At 39.5% G+C, this 26,099-nt stretch overlaps 2 protein-coding genes across 4 annotated transcripts in view; one reads left to right on the top strand and one right to left on the bottom strand.

The window, feature by feature from the left end:
• LOC139758077 (ionotropic receptor 21a-like) overlaps positions 1-26,099 on the bottom strand; it is a 99,227-nt gene that overhangs the window by 64,973 nt on the left and 8,155 nt on the right. For both annotated transcript variants that reach the window (XM_071679159.1, XM_071679160.1), the window contains one exon: positions 13,566-13,679. The gene's annotated coding sequence lies outside the window, so the exon portion shown is untranslated. Of the gene's footprint in view, positions 1-13,565; positions 13,680-26,099 lie in introns of those variants that run through there.
• The window catches only part of LOC139758078 (alkaline phosphatase-like), a 61,100-nt gene that overhangs the window by 31,133 nt on the left and 3,868 nt on the right, over positions 1-26,099 (top strand). For both annotated transcript variants that reach the window (XM_071679161.1, XM_071679162.1), the window contains 6 exons: positions 726-918; positions 3,676-3,848; positions 4,874-5,072; positions 6,636-6,769; positions 10,362-10,560; positions 24,327-24,427. In XM_071679161.1, the coding sequence (XP_071535262.1) occupies positions 726-918; positions 3,676-3,848; positions 4,874-5,072; positions 6,636-6,769; positions 10,362-10,560; positions 24,327-24,427 (999 nt within the window). The remainder of the gene's footprint in view (positions 1-725; positions 919-3,675; positions 3,849-4,873; positions 5,073-6,635; positions 6,770-10,361; positions 10,561-24,326; positions 24,428-26,099) is intronic.

Genomic DNA, 26,099 nt, shown 5'->3' with positions numbered 1-26,099 from the left:
AACGTGCGGCGTCAGGAATCAACAGGAGGATGCAACCGATGATTGTTAGTGTCATGAGATAATTCGTACATACATACACATGTACATATTCATCTTTGCTTACCTTTATACATTCCTGTCACTTACCTGCGCCACAGGAAATGGGGCCTTTGTTGTCTTTTCCTAGCGCTACCTCGCACACATGAGGGGGGAGGGGGATGTTATTCCATGTGTGGCGAGGTGGCGATGGGAATAAATAAAGGCAGACAGATGAATTATGTACATGTGTATATATGTATATGTCTGTGTGTGTATATATATGTGTACATTGAGATGTATAGGTATGTATATTTGCGTGTGTGTACGTGTATGTATATACATGTGTATGGGGGTGGGTTGGGCCATTTCTTTCGTCTGTTTCCTTGCGCTACCTCGCAAACACGGGAGACAGCGACAAAGCAAAATAAAAAAAAAAATAATAATAATAATAATATATATATATATATATATATATATATATATATATATATATATATGTGTGTGTGTGTGTGTGTGTGTGTATTTCTAATTTTCCAAAAGGGAGCAGAGAAGGGGGCCATGTGAGGATATTTCCTTAAAGGCTCAGTCCTGTTCTGAACGCTACCTCGCCAATGCGAGAAAAGGAGAATATGTATGAAAGATAAATATATATATGACCATGTTTTGAGAATCGGCCGCATTATTTTCTTTTATCAAAACATTTACAGACATACAACTTAGACAAGCAGGTCCCTGACAGTGCTGGTACTGCCACAGCATACCTCACAGGTGTTAAGGGTAATTTCTACACTCTGGGAGTCAATGGCAAAGTCAAGCTGGGGGACTGTAAAGCATCATTGAAACCAGAGAACAGAGTAGACTCAATCTTGAAGTGGGCCCAGGATGCAGGCAAGGAGACAGGTGAGTTCTGTGGTAAAATCACAGAAGAGTTAATATATATTTTCTTGTGATGTTTTGTCTTCCTTTTTTTATCACCTATATTTTCATTTCAGTTTTGAGCTTTTTTTTCACTCGTCATCGTTATCTTCCCTTTTCCTCCCCTACACTTCTGACTGCTCTCTCTTCTTTCTTTCTTCTCATCTTTTATATATCATTTTCATAATGCTCTCCTCTCCATTATTCAGTGCCTAAAAATCCCTAGTTTAATCAATGACAAGTGCCTTTTTTAGTACAGTATGCAAAAATATCTTGAATACAGTTCATAAAGGACATGTTTCACAGAAAAGCTGTTAGCATGTTCTTCAAAAATGAAGAAAACAAAAAAAAGAACAGGTATATATAAATGGCAATGTAGAGGGAAAATGAGAAGAAACAGATCAGTGCAAGAGTAAGATTCAAGGAATGCAGAAATTCAGTTATTTTTCATATGGCCCCTTTCTATATTCTTATATCAATTTTTTATATACATATTTCAGATGAATATATCTTCTCAGATGTAGGATTTCTTCAAGGAAATTATTAATAGAAGATATAATGATAATGTTAATTTTTGGACAAAATTTTTTTTAATTCTACATTATGTGAGTATTTTGAACTTTTTGCAACACCAGTGAATGAGCTTGGAAAAGATGCTTGTGAAGATACTAAGAGAGATTGAGCAAAAAGTGGCATTAGGTGAGTAAATGAAACCAGGGAAGTGGCCAAGGGTGAATATATGGTATGTGGAATGTTGGATGTGGGCATCTGAGAAAGAGTAGAGTGGCAGAATGAGGAACTTAAATTGCTAATGAAAAAGAAAAAAGTTATATTAGTCCTAACTGAGGGAAGGAGTGTGTGGCTTTGGGAGATGTACAAGACAAAGCAGCAGCAGGTCAAAAGGAAGGTGCAGGGGTTAAGAGAAGAGAGCAAATAAGAGATGAGGTGACAGAGAAGCAGCAAATTTACATAGAGCAAGAAAGTCATGGCAAATAGTTTGGTGAAATGAGACACAGTAGTAAAAACTCTGTGTGAGATGAAGCGTGGCACAGCAGCCGGAGTGAATTGTACTGCAGATGAATTTCTCACAAAAGAATGACACTGTTGGCAATTGGTCAGACAGGATTTTCATTGTATGTATAGCCTGGGATTCAGTGCCTGAGGACTGACAGAATAACTGTATGTATAGTGCAGCTATATGGAGGAAAGGGAGCCATAAATGAATACCTAAAATTACAGTTAAAATCTGTTGAGTATACATGGTATGTTGTAGGATAGAATTGTGAATGAGTGGGTTGTGCCATGAGCAGATCATGACTAGAGAGGAGCAATGTGGCTTCAGGAGTGGTAGAGGATGCGTGGACCAGGCGATTGTTTGGAAATACTTGTAAGAAATGATTGGAAAAAGACAGGGATTTGCCTGTGAGATTTATGGATCTACAGAGAGCATATATTAGGGTTAACAAGGTTGTCTTGTGGAAGGTGCTGCAAATTTATGGTTGTGGAGGAAATCTACTAGATGCAGCAAGTAATTTTTATCAGTAGCATACAGCCTATGAGATTAGGAAAGGAGGAGGGTTTAGTCTGTCCCCAGATATTACCAGAATGAAAAGAAGGGAGAGGAGCTATAAGGCCTAAAGAGTGGTAAGATTATGTGGACCAAGTATTTGCTTTGAAACATTCAAATGAGAAATACTTGAAGAAAGATAGGGACTTGTATGTTGCATTAAAGGATCTGGAGAATAAATGACAGGGGTTACAGATGCCTTGTTAAAGATGCTAAGGATTTATGGTATGTGAAGAAAGATACCAGATGTGGCAAGGAATTTTTACCAGGAGATTATATGTGTATGTGTAGAAAGGGAGGAGAATGACCGACCGATTCAAGTGAAGGTTGGTCAATGGTATGTGATCTGTTTATGGATGGGGTAGCAAGGGAGGTAAATATGAGGGTTTTGAAGAGAAGGGCAGGTCTACTGTTTGCTTGGGTTGGGGGTTACTGGGAGGTGACATTACCAAGAAGGGAAACAGAGTAACACATCAGGAGAGCTGCAAAATTTAGTGTCACACATGAACATCGTGAGACTTGGTCATAGCACTTATCAGTACAAGAACCATCCAAGAAAGACTGTCCCTGACCAGTCTGTATAGATTCTAGCAACCTGAGAGCCAAAAATTACATCTGGTGAAAGCCATGATCATACCTATCCTTACCTACACCCTTGTACCAACCCATCTTCCACCAAAACTCACATGATGAATTTACAGAGGATACAATATGAGCTCCACGATTCATCACAAATGAAAAGTACCCCATGTTGAAAACACTGAGGGACAACACTGACAACTAAAAATTGAACAAATGGGCACATTTATGATAAGCAGTACAAAAAGTATGGCAGAGGCTAGAATACAGCTAGCGAACAAACTATAGATATATCTGAGACCCTTCCAGCAGCACAAACATTGAAAACCCATTGTTTCCACACACTCAAGTATACTAAGGGAGCCTCCATGCCTCCATTTATGCACACAGTAAACAAGGCCTAGCTTAGCTACTCTTCCTTCCTTTCCCTTAACTGACAAGAAACATTATTACATGCACATCCCCAGTAGCACCTGGTGCTACCTTGCTAACACTGGAAATGGCAATCAAGAATAAGGAAAAACATATAATTATACATATTGTGGTTGCTACAGTAAAAGAGAAGCTATATTTTTGTATCCCACTTTACCTGCCAGGTGTGGTGACAACATCTCAGGTAACTCACGCTACACCAGCTGGCCTGTATGCCAAGTCTTCCCATCGCAGGTGGCAGTGTGACACAAAGATTGTAAGTGCTGGACCAGATGCTCAGATGTGTAAGGATATTGCTCGTCAGCTAGTAGAAGATGATCCAGCAAATAAAATGAAGGTTTGTGGCTTTCTTTGTCTGGCATTTGAAGTTATGACAAAGATATTTAGATAATATGAAGCAGGTTAGGTTTTATTGAAAGCTCCAATGATACCAGGGATGGAAACTGAGTCTTTGGCATCCTCCCTCACTGAATCCCCTAGTAAGTGTTGAAGAGTTAATTGGTATAACAACTGCTATGTTGTGTATTTGTAGTTATCCAGTGTATCACCAAGCCTAACCAGATCCCATCCTCTCTTGGAAGATTATCACAAATTCACAGTGGACATGTGTTGAGAGCCTGCATTAAAGAAACTAATAATTATCAGTCAAAGGGTTGACAACACTTTTCTTGGAATTCGTATTCACTGTACATTTTTTTCTTAACTGACAAATACCTCAACCGACTGGAAAGCAAACAATATTTCTCTCATCTGCAGTTTGTCTCGCAAGCAGGAAATATTACTTCCTTCACCCAGTCATCATGCACTTGACCTCTTTCCCATGCTTTCATACACACCTTCCAAATCTATTCCACTACAATTTTACCTCCACTTTGCACCATCTCACTTACCACTCCATCTATTTACCCCTCTCTTCATATTTTAACCCTCACATGGCTGTATTATTGTGTGTTCATTTTCATATGCACATTAAGAAAAATCTATTTTTCTTATGAAATGATTTACGCACTTAAAAGCAAGAATACTTAGAAACTTATATAATCTACTTATGTGTTAGCCTGGTCCACTGCTTAGTGATGGGTGGAGAGGGGATCATATAATCTCTGTCCCAAATATATATAATTAGGCACTTACTTTACATAATTTTAAAGCAGGGGCAAAGCACAAATCCAGGAAACAGAATGGATAATGAATGACTGACAGAATTAGATATAGATGATTATTACATGATATTCAAGATAACAGAAGTGCTCAGTAATTGTCAATGATTTTGTCCGTTAGTTCATATTCATTTTCACTCCACTGTCATTTTCACTTTACCTGTTATGCTGTGAGGAAATTATCTGTTGATCAAATGTGTAGGTGATCATGGGTGGAGGTCGCCAGGAAATGGGAGCACCAACAGAAGAGGATGCAGAGAAGAGCTGTTTTAGAAGTGATGGCAGGAATTTGGTTGAGGATTGGTTGAATTACAAGGATGCCCAGGGTGAAACAAGAGCCTACATCACAACCACTGAGGAACTACATTCACTTGATGTTGAAAACACTGAATACATCATGGGTAAGTTGTGATTCCATTGTGAAGAATGCATTTGTAGCCAGATGTTTATAAGCTGTAACTTGATTGTGAACATAGCTGTTGCTGGATGCTTTCAGGTTGTGATCACTGTGAAAAATATATATGTGTGTAGTTAGATTTTTGCAAGAAGTGATCACTGTGTAAGTACCAACCAATCAACAATGTCCATTGGCCACTGGAACCAACCTGCCACATAACTCTTTGAATCCATTACATTTAAGAATATACTACTACAAACTTCTTTCACCATACCTTCCTACAAATCACCCTGCTCTGAGAGCCCCTTACTTCTTCTGTGGGGCCCTAAGAATGCTCAGGAGCCAGCTATATCGAATAGATGGGATGACTGGTCATAAGTGTTGTGATGCTGTGTGTATGTTGATGTGAGGCAAATTTGCAGCATTTCACCGAGTGTTCAGTGTCTTCATTGTGGTAGTTGTATCATGGTCATGAAGGGTCTTGAGATATGTTTAGTCAACATATTTAGTTATGTTGGTGACAGGAATGTCCAGAGCATAGACAAGAAAGTGTAATTTGTATATAGCTATGGAGTGTGGTTTCAGATGGATGTATGAGGTGGTATTCAAGACCCAATTGGAAGGTGTTTAGAGCTTGTAGGATCATTTCATAGTATATGTTCTCCCATTGTTGTATTTGCTGGAGTTGGTGGGATTTATGAGTTTAGGTTGCTTAAGTGTTAAACAGGGGTAATCTTTTCATTTCTACCTCAGGGTTGGAGGTTGGTTATGGAGTGGTACTTGGTCTTCCTTTAAAGGAGATTAACAACAGAGGTTTGTGGCATTTCCTTAATATATCTGGAAACAAGATGCTACTCAAAATGGCGAGTTGAACTTGCATGGCCCTGGGGTTGCTACCTTCAGGTTTCAAAAGATGACCCTTAAGGAACTTTTTTTTATTTTTGCATTATTTTATACATTTTTTTAAGGGACCTTTTTCTTAAACCCTCCTCTACATTAGTATGCTTTCAAAGCTCATGGCATGATTCAAACCTTGAGTGAAATGTGTTTTGAAATATAAAAATGGTTCTCTTAGGGGCAGTGTCTTGCAGGAATTTTCCATGGGCTATTTTCTGCCTTTCCTTCCCTTCTTTTTCAAGAACCTTTCTTTTTAACTGGCAATAACCTCCACAGGGTTGACATCCATGTTTTGAGAACTATTAGGCAGGATGTAATCAACAGCCAAGAGACAGTGATGTTATTCCCTATTGGAAGTTGCAGACTGGTAGGTGAGTAGGCTGCTAACATTAAATATTCTGGCAAGAAAGGCATATCAGGCATTTCTCTCACCAAAAGGCAAGGGGTAAAAGGAGTCCTAGAGATTCTCTTAAACCCACAAAAGATGGTTCCAGAGAAAAAATTTTCATACTTCAAAATATATACTTATTACTTTAAATTCTAAATATCAAAATTGTACCTCTGTGCCACCATTATATGCAGTATCATCATTGCTGACAATGTCAAAGCTTTAGTGAGTTTCTTAACCAGAATGTTTGCAGCATGTCTAATGACAAATTTCCCTGTTTAGGTTTGTTTGGGGACGTGCATGTCCCTTATGAGGTGGACAGGGACACAAGCCTAAATGGCACACCAGCCTTGAAGGAGATGGTAATGACTGCCCTGAGACGTCTCAAGAAGAATGATGATGGATTTTTCCTTCTGGTGAGTTCAAGATAAACACATACACATAACAATACTTTAAGAAAAAGTTGATATATATTGTAATATGATTATTTATATATATATATATATATATATATATATATATATATATATATATATATATATATATATATATATATATATATAATGCAATTGAGTGGGAGATGCATAAAAGAAAGAGACAGGAGGTCAAGAGAAAGGTGCAAGAGGTGAAAAAGAGGGCAAATGAGAGTTGGGGTGAGAGAGTATCATTAAATTTTAGGGAGAATAAAAAGATGTTCTGGAAGGAGGTAAATAAAGTGCGTAAGACAAGGGAGCAAATGGGAACTTCAGTGAAGGGCGCAAATGGGGAGGTGATAACAAGTAGTGATGTGAGAAGGAGATGGAGTGAGTATTTTGAAGGTTTGTTGAATGTGTTTGATGATAGAGTGGCAGATATAGGGTGTTTTGGTCGAAGTGGTGTGCAAAGTGAGAGGGTTAGGGAAAATGATTTGGTAAACAGAGAAGAGGTAGTAAAAGCTTTGCGGAAGATGAAAGCCGGCAAGGCAGCAGGTTTGGATGGTATTGCAGTGGAATCTATTAAAAAAGGGGGTGACTGTATTATTGACTGGTTGGTAAGGTTATTTAATGTATGTATGACTCATGGTGAGGTGCCTGAGGATTGGCGGAATGCGTGCATAGTGCCATTGTACAAAGGCAAAGGGGATAAGAGTGAGTGCTCAAATTACAGAGGTATAAGTTTGTTGAGTATTCCTGGGAAATTATATGGAAGGGTATTGATTGAGAGGGTGAAGGCATGTACAGAGCATCAGATTGGGGAAGAGCAGTGTGGTTTCAGAAGTGGTAGAGGATGTGTGGATCAGGTGTTTGCTTTGAAGAATGTATGTGAGAAATACTTAGAAAAGCAAATGGATTTGTATGTAGCATTTATGGATCTGGAGAAGGCATATGATAGAGTTGATAGAGATGCTCTGTGGAAGGTATTAAGAATATATGGTGTGGGAGGCAAGTTGTTAGAAGCAGTGAAAAGTTTCTATCGAGGATGTAAGGCATGTGTACGTGTAGGAAGAGAGGAAAGTGATTGGTTCTCAGTGAATGTAGGTTTGCGACAGGGGTGTGTGATGTCTCCATGGTCGTTTAATTTGTTTATGGATGGGGTTGTTAGGGAGGTGAATGCAAGAGTTTTGGAAAGAGGGGCAAGTATGAAGTCTGTTGGGGATGAGAGAGCTTGGGAAGTGAGTCAGTTGTTGTTTGCTGATGATACAGCGCTGGTGGCTGATTCATGTGAGAAACTGCAGAAGCTGGTGACTGAGTTTGGTAAAGTGTGTGAAAGAAGAAAGTTAAGAGTAAATGTGAATAAGAGCAAGGTTATTAGGTACAGTAGGGTTGAGGGTCAAGTCAACTGGGAGGTGAGTTTGAATGGAGAAAAACTGGAGGAAGTGAAGTGTTTTAGATATCTGGGAGTGGATCTGGCAGCGGATGGAAACATGGAAGCAGAAGTGGATCATACCACATCGCTCCAATTCACTCTATTCTTTGCCCTCCTTTCACCCTCCTGCATGTTCAGGCCCCGATCACACAAAATCTTTTTCACTCCATCTTTCCACCTCCAATTTGGTCTCCCTCTTCTCCTCGTTCCCTCCACCTCTGACACATATATCCTCTTGGTCGATCTTTCCTCACTCATTCTCTCCATGTGACCAAACCATTTCAAAACACCCTCTTCTGCTCTCTCAACCAAGCTCTTTTTATTTCCACACATCTCTCTTACCCTTACGTTACTTACTCGATCAAACCACCTCACACCACACATTGTCCTCAAACATCTCATTTCCAGCACATCCATCCTCCTGCGCACAACTCTATCCATAGTCCACGCCTCGCAACCATACAACATTGTTGGAACCACTATTCCTTCAAACATACCCATTTTTGCTTTCCGAGATAATGTTCTCGACTTCCACACATTCTTCAAGGCTCCCAGAATTTTCGCCCCCTCCCCCACCCTATGATCCACTTCCGCTTCCATGGTTCCATCCGCTGCCAGATCCACTCCCAGATATCTAAAACACTTCACTTCCTCCAGTTTTTCTCCATTCAAACTCACCTCCCAATTGAATTGACCCTCAACCCTACTGTACCTAATAACCTTGCTCTTATTCACATTTACTCTTAACTTTCTTCTTTCACACACTTTACCAAACTCAGTCACCAGCTTCTGCAGTTTCTCACATGAATCAGCCACCAGCGCTGTATCATCAGCGAACAACAACTGACTCACTTCCCAAGCTCTCTCATCCCCAACAGACTTCATACTTGCCCCTCTTTCCAAAACTCTTGCATTCACCTCCCTAACAACCCCATCCATAAACAAATTAAACAACCATGGAGACATCACACACCCCTGCCGCAAACCTACATTCACTGAGAACCAATCACTTTCCTCTCTTCCTACACGTACACATGCCTTACATCCTCGATAAAAACTTTTCACTGCTTCTAACAACTTGCCTCCCACACCATATATTCTTAATACCTTCCACAGAGCATCTCTATCAACTCTATCATATGCCTTCTCCAGATCCATAAATGCTACATACAAATCCATTTGCTTTTCTAAGTATTTCTCACATACATTCTTCAAAGCAAAGACCTGATCCACACATCCTCTACCACTTCTGAAACCACACTGCTCTTCCCCAATCTGATGCTCTGTACATGCCTTCACCCTCTCAATCAATACCCTCCCATATAATTTGCCAGGAATACTCAACAAACTTATACCTCTGTAATTTGAGCACTCACTCTTATATATATATATATATATATATATATATATATATATATATATATATATATATATATATATATATATATATATAATTTATATATATATATATCCCCTATCCATGGGAATAGGGGAGAAAGAATACTTCCCACGTATTCCCTGCATGTCGTAGAAGGCGACTAAAAGGGGAGGGAGCGGGGGGGCTGGAAATCCTCCCCTCTTTTTTTTTTTTTTTTTTTTTTATTTTCCAAAAGAAGGAACAGAGGGGGCCAGGTGAGGATATTCCAAAAAAGGCCCAGTCCTCTGTTCTTAACGCTACCTCGCTAACGCAGGAAATGGCAAATAGTTTAAAAAAAATATATATATATATATATATATATTATCCCTGGGGATAGGGGATTAAGAATACTTCCCACGTATTCCCTGCGTGTCGTAGAAGGTGACTAAAAGGGGAGAGAGCGGCTGGCTGGAAATCCTCCCCTCTCGTTTTTTTTTTTAATTTTCCAAAAGAAGGAACAGAGGGGGCCAGGTGAGGATATTCCAAAAAAGGCCCAGTCCTCTGTTCTTAACGCTACCTCGCTAATGCGGGAAATGGCGAATAGTTTAAAAGAAAGAAAGATATATATATATATATATATATATATATATATATATATATATATATATATATATATATATATATATATATATATATAATGAATCCTTGAATTACAGAAGTAATAAACTAAATCTGTGATTAAATGAATTTCAGATGTAGTGAAAGTGGTTCTGTAAAAGTATTAAAATATCATACAATTCTTTAAGGTGGAAGGAGCAAGAATTGACCATGGCTTGCACTATGGTCAACCACGCCGTGCTCTGGAAGAGCTTTTGGCTATGGAAGAGGCAGTGGCAGCAACAATTGATATGGTGGACTTGGAGGAGACACTCATAGTGGTCACGGCTGACCATTCTCATGTGATGACCATCAATGGCTACCCAACAAGAGGCAATAATATTCTTGGTATGGTGTTTTCTGTTTCAGTCACTGACTATGAGTATGTTATCTTAATGGTAGAACTACGGATATTATACACAAACACATGCACACACTAACATGAAATTAAAGAACCATATCAGAAAGTATGTAAAAAGGTACTTTTACAGTATAAGAGTAGCAAATGGGTGGAATTCAATGAGAAATATAGTTATTGCAGACAGTATAAAAGTATAAAAGTCCCTTCCCTTACAGTTAAAGTAAGATAATATACAGATGCAGGTTTTCAGCTCTGCAGGCTAGTCTGTCCAAGTACAGGTAGGGAGTATTGCAAAGAGGGGCCAGTGAATGTAAAACCTCTCTAAAGTAACAAAACACTGGAAATTGAGCACCAAAAACAGCAGTGAAGAAGAGAAGACCAGATATTTCAAATCAGATGTGTTGAGTTGCCATAGTCAATAAACTAATACTGGATATATTGGATTATATATAAAGCATTTTTAATCATAAAGGATGAAGGATGCTAGGGGAGGAAATAAAGGATGAAAAAGTCACAACTAGATTTGATGTTTACATCAAATTTGGATGCAAGGACAGAAGACCCCAATGCAAATGCTTCAATACTTGCATTCTATGTAAATGTAAACATTGTATTGAATGTTTCCAACAGAAGGTACGTGTTCATTAATCTCTTAACTTTAGGACCTATAAAAAAGTGTGTGGTGAACGTTAATCTCAATCATGATATGAATAGACAAGTAACTTACAAGAAAAAATCTAGCAACAATGTTCGTAGGGTACTGTTGGAATAATTCAAGTGTCTATTAATGTAACTCCAATGGTTTTAAAGTAATTTTTGTAACGACAGAATATTTTTGATGCACTTATTAATGAGACAACTGAATTTTGGAGGAGTATAAAAGTATCCAAACATATGAGTTAAAATATATCAAAAGGAAAACAAGGAACATCATCCTGTTGGGGTCTCCATAAAAAAAATTACCAACAAAAACAACACAGAGTGTCATAATGAAACTGTATACACATCTTTAGAAGCAGTGGAGACATATAGATCATTTCTCACAGGTGTGTATGCTACACCACCTGCAGTATCACCTTGCTGCCTAGAAAAGAAAGTACTGGAAATGAAATGTTAGAGGACAGTATGTTGTATAAGGAAAGTTGATCAAACAAGGAATGATGGGTAAGAGAGGTGAGGTAGGAAGAGGAGTAACTATGAGAGAGCTGAAGAAGGTATGCTGAAATAGTATGGATATATAGAGAAGATGAGTGGGGAAAGGATGACTTAAAAGGTAAACATGTCGGAAGTGGAAGGAGTATGGAAAAGGAAAACCAAGGAGGAGGAGGAGGTAGGACAGAATGAGAGATGCTTTGAGTGTTTGGGATCTGAACATGCAGGAGGATTTGGCATGTACAAGATATAGTGAACTGGAGAAATGTAATATATAGGGGATGATGTGTCAATGGGCTAAACCAGGCCATGTGAAGTGGTTTGGGGATATCATGGAAAAGTCTTTGGGTTCTGGCTGTAGATAGGGAGATCTGGTCTCAGTGCATTGCATATGGCAACTGAAGAATGGATAAAAGCAAATGATATCATTTTCTTTGTTTCTCATGCTACCTTGCTAATGTGGGACACACATATAACATTCACTCCCCACACTAATAAACGACTGCAAAAGCAACACATAAACTAAATGCCCTCCAAACACTAAATGGCACCAGATTTCAACAAGAAAAGGAATCACTCAGCATCTCATACAATTTATCTGCCCGATTGTAAACTATGTCTCACCTCCCTGGTCTTCACCCTCTTAAAGGCAAATATAACAAAGCTGAGCATCAAAATATAATACACTCAGAATAATCATTGGTTGCCTAGCCACCACAAACAGTGAACATCCTCCCAATGACATAAAGTTCCTCCCAGCACAGTCCCAACTCAACATCCTTCACACTCAAGTCTATGCAAACCACTCTATAACTAACCATATACTCTCAAGCAGGTATAAAAAGTTTATTCCTGCCTCATACTTAAGTAACCTATAGTTACAAATTCCCCACACAAAACACTGATAAAAGATATCCATGCTGGAATAACCTGACAAGCACTAAAAAACCAACCACCTAACTTAGTCTTAAACTCCAACTCAGCAGACGTACACAAATACGAAACCACAATTCCCAGACAGACATGAGTTACACTGTCCCACTTAAGATCTTGACTTCATTCATTGCTACAAAAATCGTTTCAACACATACCAAGACCTAACCTAACCATGATGCAACTTCAGTAAAGAAGACACCAAGCAATCACTATTCAACTGCCCAGCAACCTCTGCACATAGATGCACACAACATCACACCTTATGATCTGTGGTTCCAACTACTGGATATGTCCAGTTTTCTGAGTGCTGCAGGAGCCTTATAAGTATAAAAATGACTCCTACGGCAGAAAGGTAAGGTTATCCCAACATCTCAGCCCCTCAGAAGTAGTACAATGCATGAAAGCCCAATAATTGAGTGAGTTACAATCAAACTAAACCATCCCAGTCTTGGGGAGTTCAAGTATGTCAGTGAATTATCTTTAGGATCAGAAGATCCTTGCCTATTCAAACCTTGAGATGTAAAATGTTTTGCTAGCATATTTAACTCATCCTGTACCAATTTGTTCCACTGATCCTCATTTCTCACTGGTGCATATGCTACATCACCTGCAAGATCACTCTAGTGAAAAATATCTGGCTGAATAACTTGTAAGCCTTGGACATGGCTTCACCCAGCCATAATGCCCTGAAACATACTTATAAGCCTTGGACATGGCTTTGCCCAACCCTAATGCCCTGAAACAGACAAGTTCGAATCTCCCAGACACAAATAATTCAGCAGCCGGATCTAGCTTTGACCTACAGACAAAGTTAAAAAGCACCTTTCTATGTTAAAACTCATTACACATTCTTGGATTCCCAAAATAATTCTTTGGACGTATATAATTTGGCAATATCACTAACCTTAAGCATGGAAGCCATACCTCATTGCACTAAACGACCCTGTTAGGCAACTGTAACTTTGCATATCTCTTCCAAATCCATCTCCCACTTCCTGTGATTCTGCCATATTTGCTCCTGCAAATAATGAAGCCTTATCTTAGTCATTCTGTTTCAAAGATCTCAAATTCACCTTGTAAGGCAGCAACGTTTGTAGCATCAACCATACCGTCATAAGAAACATTGCCCTAGTAATACTATCCACTGTTCCAGCAAATGACACCCTTTTCTGGGCATCTGCACTTACTAACCTAATACCCTGTGGTCCAAAGTATGATACTATCTATACTCCTAGCACCACTAACCTCTGTTGCAGCAAGTGACAAAACTTCTAGGCACCTTTACTTACTCCAGCAATGAAGACATTACTCATGACCCTAATTCCATGTAGTACATCTACCAACTTGATTCACACTGTCCTCAAGCTCCACACCACTAGCTAGCTGGAGTACTAATTTTCTGCTATGTTGAATTACGTCTTCTACTTCTTTGACTGTCTATCAAATATCTGAGTCTTGAGCTACCCTAAATAATTTTAAGAGCTTGTCTTCAGGAAGCCTGATAATAATCATTTTCCATACAAAACATCAAGCTTACCAATCTTACTTTTTACTTGAAGAACACTAATATCCCTTGAAGTAACTATCCTTCTCAGCTGGTTAGTACTACACTCGACAGCGCCTACTACATAGGTGCATTTACACTCCATCCGACAACTCTCATGACTTCTGTAGGATCTACCCACATCCTGAGCTTGCACTCTCATTTCCTACAGCAAAAGACATGTCAACCTTATCTCTAATTATCTTAATAATAACTGTTCATAAAACAGATTACTGATAATAATCAAATCACTAACAGGTATCAATATACATATAAACCTAACAAGCCTTAACAAACAACCTTATTACTCATGCACCAATAATGCTTCTGCAGAAGAATGTATGTGAGAAATACTTAGAAAAGCAAATGGATTTGTATGTAGCATTTATGGATCTGGAGAAGGCATATGATAGAGTTGATAGAGATGCTCTGTGGAAGGTATTAAGAATATATGGTGTGGGAGGCAAGTTGTTAGAAGCAGTGAAAAGTTTTTATCGAGGATGTAAGGCATGTGTACGTGTAGGAAGAGAGGAAAGTGATTGGTTCTCAGTGAATGTAGGTTTGTGGCAGGGGTGTGTGATGTCTCCATGGTTGTTTAATTTGTTTATGGATGGGGTTGTTAGGGAGGTGAATGCAAGAGTTTTGGAAAGAGGGGCAAGTATGAAGTCTGTTGGGGATGAGAGAGCTTGGAAAGTGAGTCAGTTGTTGTTCGCTGATGATACAGCGCTGGTGGCTGATTCATGTGAGAAACTGCAGAAGCTGGTGACTGAGTTTGGTAAAGTGTGTGAAAGAAGAAAGTTAAGAGTAAATGTGAATAAGAGCAAGGTTATTAGGTACAGTAGGGTTGAGGGTCAAGTCAATTGGGAGGTGAGTTTGAATGGAGAAAAACTGGAGGAAGTGAAGTGTTTTAGATATCTGGGAGTGGATCTGGCAGCGGATGGAAACATGGAAGCAGAAGTGGATCATAGGGTGGGGGAGGGGGCGAAAATTCTGGGAGCCTTGAAGAATGTGTGGAAGTCGAGAACATTATCTCGGAAAGCAAAAATGGGTATGTTTGAAGGAATAGTGGTTCCAACAATGTTGTATGGTTGCGAGGCGTGGACTATGGATAGAGTTGTGCGCAGGAGGATGGATGTGCTGGAAATGAGATGTTTGAGGACAATGTGTGGTGTGAGGTGGTTTGATCGAGTAAGTAACGTAAGGGTAAGAGAGATGTGTGGAAATAAAAAGAGCATGGTTGAGAGAGCAGAAGAGGGTGTTTTGTAATGGTTTGGTCACATGGAGAGAATGAGTGAGGAAAGATTGACCAAGAGGATATATGTGTCGGAGGTGGAGGGAACGAGGAGAAGAGGGAGACCAAATTGGAGGTGGAAAGATGGAGTGAAAAAGATTTTGTGTAATCGGGGCCTAAACATGCAGGAGGGTGAAAGGAGGGCAAGGAATAGAGTGAATTGGAGCGATGTGGTATACCGGGGTTGACGTGCTGTCAGTGGATTGAATCAAGGCATGTGAAGCGTCTGGGGTAAACCATGGAAAGCTGTGTAGGTATGTATATTTGCGTGTGTGGACGTATGTATATACATGTGTATGGGGGTGGGTTGGGCCATTTCTTTCGTCTGTTTCCTTGCGCTACCTCGCAAACACGGGAGACAGCGACAAAGAAAAAACAAATAAAAATAAAAAAAATATATATATATATATATATATATATATATATATATATATATATATATATATATCTTTTTTCTTTCTTTTTCTTTCAAACTATTCGCCATTTCCCACATTAGCGAGGTAGCGTTAAGAACAGAGGACTGGGCCTTTGAGGGAATATCCTCACTTGGCACCCTTCTCTGTTCCTTCTTTTGGAAAATAAAAAAAAGTATATACATATATATTTTTTTTTTTTGCTTTGTCGCTGTCTCCCGCGTTTGCGAGGTAGCGCAAGGAAACAGACGAAAGAAATGGCCCAACCCACCCCCATACACATGTATATATATATGTCCACACACGCAAATATACATACCTACACAGCTTTCCATGGTTTACCCCAGACGCTTCACATGCCCTGATTCAATCCACTGACAGCACGTGAACCCCGGTATACCACATCGATCCAATTCACTCTATTCCTTGCCCTCCTTTCACCCTCCTGCATGTTCAGGCCCCGATCACACAAAATCTTTTTCACTCCATCTTTCCACCTCCAATTTGGTCTCCCACTTCTCCTCGTTCCCTCCACCTCCGACACATATATCCTCTTGGTCAATCTTTCCTCACTCATTCTCTCCATGTGCCCAAACCATTTCAAAACACCCTCTTCTGCTCTCTCAACCACGCTCTTTTTATTTCCACACATCTCTCTTACCCTTACGTTACTCGATCAAACCACCTCACACCACACATTGTCCTCAAACATCTCATTTCCAGCACATCCATCCTCCTGCGCACAACTCTATCCATAGCCCACGCCTCGCAACCATACAACATTGTTGGAACCACTATTCCTTCAAACATACCCATTTTTGCTTTCCGAGATAATGTTCTCGACTTCCACACATTCTTCAAGGCTCCCAGAATTTTCGCCCCCTCCCCCACCCTATGATCCACTTCCACTTCCATGGTTCCATCCGCTGCCAGATCCACTCCCAGATATCTAAAACACTTTACTTCCTCCAGTTTTTCTCCATTCAAACTTACCTCCCAATTGACTTGACCCTCAACCCTACTGTACCTAATAACCTTGCTCTTATTCACATTTACTCTTAACTTTCTTCTTTCACACACTTTACCAAACTCAGTCACCAGCTTCTGCAGTTTCTCACATGAATCAGCCACCAGCGCTGTATCATCAGCAAACAACAACTGACTCACTTCCCAAGCTCTCTCATCCCCAACAGACTTCATACTTGCCCCTCTTTCCAAAACTCTTGCAATCACCTCCCTAACAACCCCATCCATAAACAAATTAAACAACCATGGAGACATCACACACCCCTGCCGCAAACCTACATTCACTGAGAACCAATCACTTTCCTCTCTTCCTACACGTACACATGCCTTACATCCTCGATACAAACTTTTCACTGCTTCTAACAACTTGCCTCCCACACCATATATTCTTAATACCTTCCACAGAGCATCTCTATCAACTCTATCATATGCCTTCTCCAGATCCATAAATGCTACATACAAATAAAGTGAAGTGCGCAAATGGGGAGGTGATAACAAGTAGTGGTGATGTGAGAAGGAGATGGAGTGAGTATTTTGAAGGTTTGTTGAATGTGTTTGATGATAGAGTGGCAGATATAGGGTGTTTTGGTCGAGGTGGTGTGCCTAGTGAGAGGGTTAGGGAAAATGATTTGGTAAACAGAGAAGAGGTAGTAAAAGCTTTGTGGAAGATGAAAGCCAGCAAGGCAGCAGGTTTGGATGGTATTGCAGTGGAATTTATTAAAAAAGGGGGTGACTGTATTATTGACTGGTTGGTAAGGTTATTTAATGTATGTATGACTCATGGTGAGGTGCCTGAGGATTGGCGGAATGCGTGCATAGTGCCATTGTACAAAGGCAAAGGGGATAAGAGTGAGTGCTCAAATTACAGAGGTATAAGTTTGTTGAGTATTCCTGGTAAATTATATGGGAGGGTATTGATTGAGAGGGTGAAGGCATGTACAGAGCATCAGATTGGGGAAGAGCAGTGTGGTTTCAGAAGTGGTAGAGGATGTGTGGATCAGGTGTTTGCTTTGAAGAATGTATGTGAGAAATATATATATATATATATATATATATATAAATATATATATATATATATATATATATATATATATATATATATATATATATATATATATATATATAACAGTTCACAAACACTAATAGCAAACAATCTACCACTAGAGATGCAACATAACACACTATGTTGACCCAGTGCAGATGTGCTGCAGTTGGGTTGGCCTGCACTCTCATGCATTTGCCTGGGAAGTGTATTTTCATTACACCAACTACAACTTTTTCTAGGAGTAAGGTTCTTCGGAGTGTGCCCTCCAAAAAGTTTGCAGTAGTCTTGAAGGCAGAGCTTCACAGGCGTTCCATCAAACACTAGACAGTCACCATTTTGTAATTGCATCCAATTATATTAGGATGTTCAAAAATCTGTCTCTGATCGGTTAATTGGGTGGTATTCCATAAAGAGGGGAAGAGACAATTGGCACTGGTGGCATCAAGCTTCAAGAGCTGAGTATGGTTGATGGCGTTGCCAGTACTCTAAGTAAGAACGAAACTACCCTTGCTGTCAGGATACAATTCATATCAAGGCACATCTGATTATTAACAGTTATCCCAAATCAACTTAAAGCTAATCTCAAGTTACGTGATATTACATAAAAATGTTGAGCAAAATGATACCATCATTCTCTTCTTCAGTGGGTGCATAACAAATGAAATACCGCGTGCAAAGATGATGACCCAGAGTCAGCATAGTGGCCCCAAGGTTAGACATGGGTCCATGTCAATACGAGGAGCCCATTATGTCAACCCTTAACCTTTCCTGGCTGGCAGTACATTTGTACTTAAGAACCTAATACTAATATGTACACAGGTAATTCCCAGTCAACAAATTCACGGTACAATTGGCACTCACTCTAAACTTACAAGTAATAAAACTATAAATCGTAAATTCCCAATGTCTTGCCTTACCCTCCTGCCCCAGTAGTCCATTGTATCCTTATGAGGCTCCTGCAGCACTCAGGAAGCTGACCATGTTTGCTTATCAGAACCATACATAGGTCATAAGGTATCATGTGTTTGTGTCTGAGCAGAAGGTGCAGGGTAATTTAGTAATAAGTGCTCGGTATCTTCATTATGATAATTGTGTCAACGGCATGATGGGTCTGGAGGTATCTTGAAAAGGTGTTTGTCATGTTGCAGTGATGGGTAATGTCCATAGCTTTAGCTGGACAGTGTGACTCGTGTTTTCTAGGGAGTGTGGTTTCTGATGAGTGTATATCTTGTGGGTTGGGGTTTAAGACCGAGTTAGGTCGGCTGTTTAATGGAAATACCTGGTTCAAAAAGAGGGATATATACATATATGAGTAGGTAAGATGGTCTGCAGGCATTGTTGGCTTACATGGTAATTGATAGGCATGTAAAAGAGACTTGGATGTTAAAGTGCTGGTGGACTTGGCCAACTTCCTTAGTGCTGCAAGAGCCTCATAAAGACAGAAGGAAAATTGACAGTTTTTTGAAATAAGCAGAGAAAGAGAAACATATTTCATAATAGGAAACTACCCAATATTAAGAAATATATGAGGTATTTCTGTCATAACAATGTATGAAAGAAACATGCCATGTGTTGCAGCTGTGAATGCAAACAACTTGAAAATTTCCAGTACTATACACTTAGGAAACACAGGTAATCTTCATAACACCCGTCTACCTTTTATTCATTGAAATATCATTGTTTTTAAGGTGTGGTGATGAATGAAGAAGATGTATCTGATCACCTCCGTCACACCACCCTGATGTTCACCAATGGCCATGGCTTCAATTACTCATGGAATGGTGAGCATGTAAGTACAGCTATTCTATTAAGGTACTGTGTTATTTTATGCACAGAAGTAGCTGAAATCACATCTGAATATATATACAGGGTTGAAAGAAAAGTATCCAGGAGTGTTAAAACATAAAAAGTGATATTAGAGTAGCTACAACACTGATCAACTAAATAGGTCAAGTTGAATCCCAATTAGTCAAGGAGGAGGATAACACTTCCAAAAGTTACACCTTATTGACAGAAGTTGAAGATGGTATATACAGGGGGAAAAAAAGGGATGACAGTAAGACTGATTACATTGTTAGGGGCATATTTGTCACAAAATCTAGGCTGCTATTAGATATCTTCAATGAATGGACAAGAATATGTTTCTACAAAAAATGGTAGACAAACTGCAATATGCTTTGCAAAGATGGTTAAAATAAAGTGACTTTAAAGAGGATACATCCAAGTCCCTTAAAATTGATATAGGAATTGAGAGAGACAAGATGTGAAATAAAACTTAAAAAACTGGAGCCTCTATGAAGTAGTTAGCATTACTGGCCATGAATCTGAGGACATAGGTTTCAGGCATGATTTGGGCTGCTGACACACAGCTTTTCACACACACCTTTATTTATAAATGAGTACCTTATATGTTGGCAAAGTTAAAGGTGCAGACCCTCATTGCACGATAGATATTAATTATAAAATGGACTTATAGAACACAGGGTAAAGAACCGAGTGCTGAGGGATGAGTGTTAAAGTGTGGCATTATACCTTGCTTGAATTACACCTTTAAGAATGTAGTTGTTTTTTACCTTAGAAACAAACTAGCATCCAAGGTGTTGTAAACTTAAAATGTACAATTTTATAGTAGCAAAACATTTGGAGTAATTTTGAAGATACTTATCAAGACTTTACTACCTCTATAATTTTCAATAGTTGGTCTTTTCCAGAAATGGCTTAAAGGTCTTTTTCCATTTTTTTTAGTTGCTCATGTTTGATGTGGAATATTTCAAATTTCTTTAAGTATTTTTTATATTTTTATTATACTTTGTCGCTGTCTCCCGCGTTTGCGAGGTAGCGCAAGGAAACAGACGAAAGAAATGGCCCAACCCCCCCCATACACATGTATATACATACGTCCACACACGCAAATATACATACCTACACAGCTTTCCATGGTTTACCCCAGACGCTTCACATGCTTGATTCAATCCACTGACAGCACGTCAACCCCGTATACCACATCGATCCAATTCACTCTATTCCTTGCCCTCCTTTCACCCTCCTGCATGTTCAGGCCCCGATCACACAAAATCTTTTTCACTCCATCTTTCCACCTCCAATTTGGTCTCCCACTTCTCCTCGTTCCCTCCACCTCCGACACATATATCCTCTTGGTCAATCTTTCCTCACTCATTCTCTCCATGTGCCCAAACCATTTCAAAACACCCTCTTCTGCTCTCTCAACCACGCTCTTTTTATTTCCACACATCTCTCTTACCCTTACGTTACTCGATCAAACCACCTCACACCACACATTGTCCTCAAACATCTCATTTCCAGCACATCCATCCTCCTGCGCACAACTCTATCCATAGCCCACGCCTCGCAACCATACAACATTGTTGGAACCACTATTCCTTCAAACATACCCATTTTTGCTTTCCGAGATAATGTTCTCGACTTCCACACATTCTTCAAGGCTCCCAGAATTTTCGCCCCCTCCCCCACCCTATGATCCACTTCCACTTCCATGGTTCCATCCGCTGCCAGATCCACTCCCAGATATCTAAAACACTTTACTTCCTCCAGTTTTTCTCCATTCAAACTTACCTCCCAATTGACTTGACCCTCAACCCTACTGTACCTAATAACCTTGCTCTTATTCACATTTACTCTTAACTTTCTTCTTTCACACACTTTACCAAACTCAGTCACCAGCTTCTGCAGTTTCTCACATGAATCAGCCACCAGCGCTGTATCATCAGCAAACAACAACTGACTCACTTCCCAAGCTCTCTCATCCCCAACAGACTTCATACTTGCCCCTCTTTCCAAAACTCTTGCAATCACCTCCCTAACAACCCCATCCATAAACAAATTAAACAACCATGGAGACATCACACACCCCTGCCGCAAACCTACATTCACTGAGAACCAATCACTTTCCTCTCTTCCTACACGTACACATGCCTTACATCCTCGATACAAACTTTTCACTGCTTCTAACAACTTGCCTCCCACACCATATATTCTTAATACCTTCCACAGAGCATCTCTATCAACTCTATCATATGCCTTCTCCAGATCCATAAATGCTACATACAAATAAAGTGAAGTGCGCAAATGGGGAGGTGATAACAAGTAGTGGTGATGTGAGAAGGAGATGGAGTGAGTATTTTGAAGGTTTGTTGAATGTGTTTGATGATAGAGTGGCAGATATAGGGTGTTTTGGTCGAGGTGGTGTGCCTAGTGAGAGGGTTAGGGAAAATGATTTGGTAAACAGAGAAGAGGTAGTAAAAGCTTTGTGGAAGATGAAAGCCAGCAAGGCAGCAGGTTTGGATGGTATTGCAGTGGAATTTATTAAAAAAGGGGGTGACTGTATTATTGACTGGTTGGTAAGGTTATTTAATGTATGTATGACTCATGGTGAGGTGCCTGAGGATTGGCGGAATGCGTGCATAGTGCCATTGTACAAAGGCAAAGGGGATAAGAGTGAGTGCTCAAATTACAGAGGTATAAGTTTGTTGAGTATTCCTGGTAAATTATATGGGAGGGTATTGATTGAGAGGGTGAAGGCATGTACAGAGCATCAGATTGGGGAAGAGCAGTGTGGTTTCAGAAGTGGTAGAGGATGTGTGGATCAGGTGTTTGCTTTGAAGAATGTATGTGAGAAATATATATATATATATATATATATATATAAATATATATATATATATATATATATATATATATATATATATATATATATATATATATATATATATAACAGTTCACAACACTAATAGCAAACAATCTACCACTAGAGATGCAACATAACACGCTATGTTGACCCAGTGCAGTTGGGTTGGCCTGCACTCTCATGCATTTGCCTGGGAAGTGTATTTACATTACACCAACTACAACTTTTTCTAGGAGTAAGGTTCTTCGGAGTGTGCCCTCCAAAAAGTTTGCAGTAGTCTTGAAGGCAGAGCTTCACAGGCGTTCCATCAAACACTAGACAGTCACCATTTTGTAATTGCATCCAATTATATTAGGATGTTCAAAAATCTGTCTCTGATCGGTTAATTGGGTGGTATTCCATAAAGAGGGGAAGAGACAATTGGCACTGGTGGTATCAAGCTTCAAGAGCTGAGTATGGTTGATGGCATTGCCAGTACTCTAAGTAAGAACGAAACTACCCTTGCTGTCAGGATACAATTCATATCAAGGCACATCTGATTATTAACAGTTATCCCAAATCAACTTAAAGCTAATCTCACGTTACGTGATATTACATAAAAATGCTGAGCAAAATGATACCATCATTCTCTTCTTCAGTGGGTGCATAACAAATGAAATACCGCGTGCAAAGATGATGACCCAGAGTCAGCATAGTGGCCCCAATGTTAGACATGGGTCCATGTCAATATGAGGAGCCCATTATGTCAACCCTTAACCTTTCCTGGCTGGCAGTACATTTGTACTTAAGAACCTAATACTAATATGTACACAGGTAATTCCCAGTCAACGAATTCACGGTACAATTGGCACTCACTCTAAACTTACAAGTAATAAAACTATAAATCGTAAATTCCCAATGTCTTGCCTTACCCTCCTGCCCCAGTAGTCCATTGTATCCTTATGAGGCTCCTGCAGCACGCAGGAAGCTGACCATGTTTGCTTGTCAGAACCATACATAGGTCATAAGGTATCATGTGTTTGTGTCTGAGCAGAAGGTGCAAGGTAATTTAGTAATAAGTGCTCGGTATCTTCATTATGATAATTGTGTCAACGGCATGATGGGTCTGGAGGTATCTTGAAAAGGTGTTTGTCATGTTGCAGTGATGGGTAATGTCCATAGCTTTAGCTGGACAGTGTGACTCGTGTTTTCTAGGGAGTGTGGTTTCTGATGAGTGTATATCTTGTGGGTTGGGGTTTAAGACCGAGTTAGGTCAGCTGTTTAATGGGAATACCTGGTTCAAAAAGAGGGATATATACATATATGAGTAGGTAAGATGGTCTGCTGGCATTGTTGGCTTACATGGTAATTGATAGGCATGTAAAAGAGATTTGGATGTTAAAGTGCTGGTGGACTTGGCCAACTTCCTTAGTGCTGCAAGAGCCTCATAAAGACAGAAGGAAAACTGACAGTTTTTTGAAATAAGCAGAGAAAGAGAAACATATTTCATGATAGGAAACTACCCAATATTAAGAAATATATGAGGTATTTCTGTCATAACAGTGTATGAAAGAAACATGCCATGTGTTGCAGCTGTGAATGCAAACAACTTGAAAATTTCCAGTACTATACACTTAGGAAACACAGGTAATCTTCATAACACCCATCTACCTGTATTCATTGAAATATCATTGTTTTTAAGGTGTGGTGATGAATGAAGAAGATGTATCTGATCACCTCCCGTACACCACCCTGATGTTCACCAATGGCCATGGCTTCAATTACTCATGGAATGGTGAGCATGTAAGTACAGCTATTCTATTAAGGTACCGTGTTATTTATGCACAGAAGTAGCTGAAATCACATCTGAATATATATCACAGGGTTGAAAGAAAAGTATCCAGGAGTGTTAAAACATAAAAAGTGATATTAGAGTAGCTACAACACTGATCAACTAAATAGGTCAAGTTGAATCCCAATTAGTCAAGGAGGAGGATAACACTTCCAAAAGTTACACCTTATTGACAGAAGTTGAAGATGGTATATACAGGGGGGAAAAAAGGGATGACAGTAAGACTGATTACATTGTTAGAGGCATATTTGTCACAAAATCTAGGCTGCTATTAGATATCTTCAATGAATGGACAAGAATATGTTTCTACAAAAAATGGTAGACAAACTGCAATATGCTTTGCAAAGATGGTTAAAATAAAGTGACTTTAAAGGGGATACATCCAAGTCCCTTAAAATTGATATAGGAATTGAGAGACAAGATGTGAAATAAAACTTAAAAACCTGGAGCCTCTATGAAGTAGTTAGCATTACTGGCCATGAATCTGAGGACATAGGTTTCAGGCATGATTTGGGCTGCTGACACACAGCTTTTCACACACACCTTTATTTATAAATGAGTACCTTATATGTTGACAAAGTTAAAGGTGCAGACCCTCATTGCATGATAGATATTAATTATAAAATGGACTTATAGAACACAGGGTAAAGAACCGAGTGCTGAGGGATGAGTGTTAAAGTGTGGCATTATACCTTGCTTGAATTACACCTTTAAGAAATGTAGTTGTTTTTTACCTTAGAAAACAAACTAGCATCCAAGGTGTTGTAAACTTAAAATGTACAATTTTATAGTAGCAAAACATTTGGAGTAATTTTGAAGATACTTATCAAGACTTTACTACCTCTATAATTTTCAATAGTTGGTCTTTTCCAGAAATGGCTTAAAGGTCTTTTTCCATTGTTTTGTTTAGTTGCTCATGTTTGATGTGGAATATTTCAAATTTCTTTAAGTATTTTATTATATTTTTATTATACTTTGTCGCTGTCTCCCGCGTTTGCGAGGTAGCGCAAGGAAACAGACGAAAGAAATGGCCCAACCCCCCCCATACACATGTATATACATACGTCCACACACGCAAATATACATACCTACACAGCTTTCCATGGTTTACCCCAGACGCTTCACATGCCTTGATTCAATCCACTGACAGCACGTCAACCCCGGTATACCACATCGATCCAATTCACTCTATTCCTTGCCCTCCTTTCACCCTCCTGCATGTTCAGGCCCCGATCACACAAAATCTTTTTCACTTCATCTTTCCACCTCCAATTTGGTCTCCCTCTTCTCCTCGTTCCCTCCACCTTCGACACATATATCCTCTTGGTCAATCTTTCCTCACTCATTCTCTCCATGTGCCCAAACCACTTCAAAACACCCTCTTCTGCTCTCTCAACCACGCTCTTTTTATTTCCACACATCTCTCACCCTTACGTTACTCACTCGATCAAACCACCTCACACCACACATTGTCCTCAAACATCTCATTTCCAGCAAATCCATCCTCCTGCGCACAACACTATCCATAGCCCACGCCTCGCAACCATACAACATTGTTGGAACCACTATTCCTTCAAACATACCCATTTTTGCTTTCCGAGATAATGTTCTCGACTTCCACAC

This window comes from Panulirus ornatus, chromosome 29, assembly GCF_036320965.1.
Source record: "Panulirus ornatus isolate Po-2019 chromosome 29, ASM3632096v1, whole genome shotgun sequence".
NCBI lineage: Eukaryota > Metazoa > Arthropoda > Malacostraca > Decapoda > Palinuridae > Panulirus > Panulirus ornatus.
Note: the sequence above shows the minus strand (reverse complement) of the source record. Positions and strands in the feature narration are given on the sequence as shown.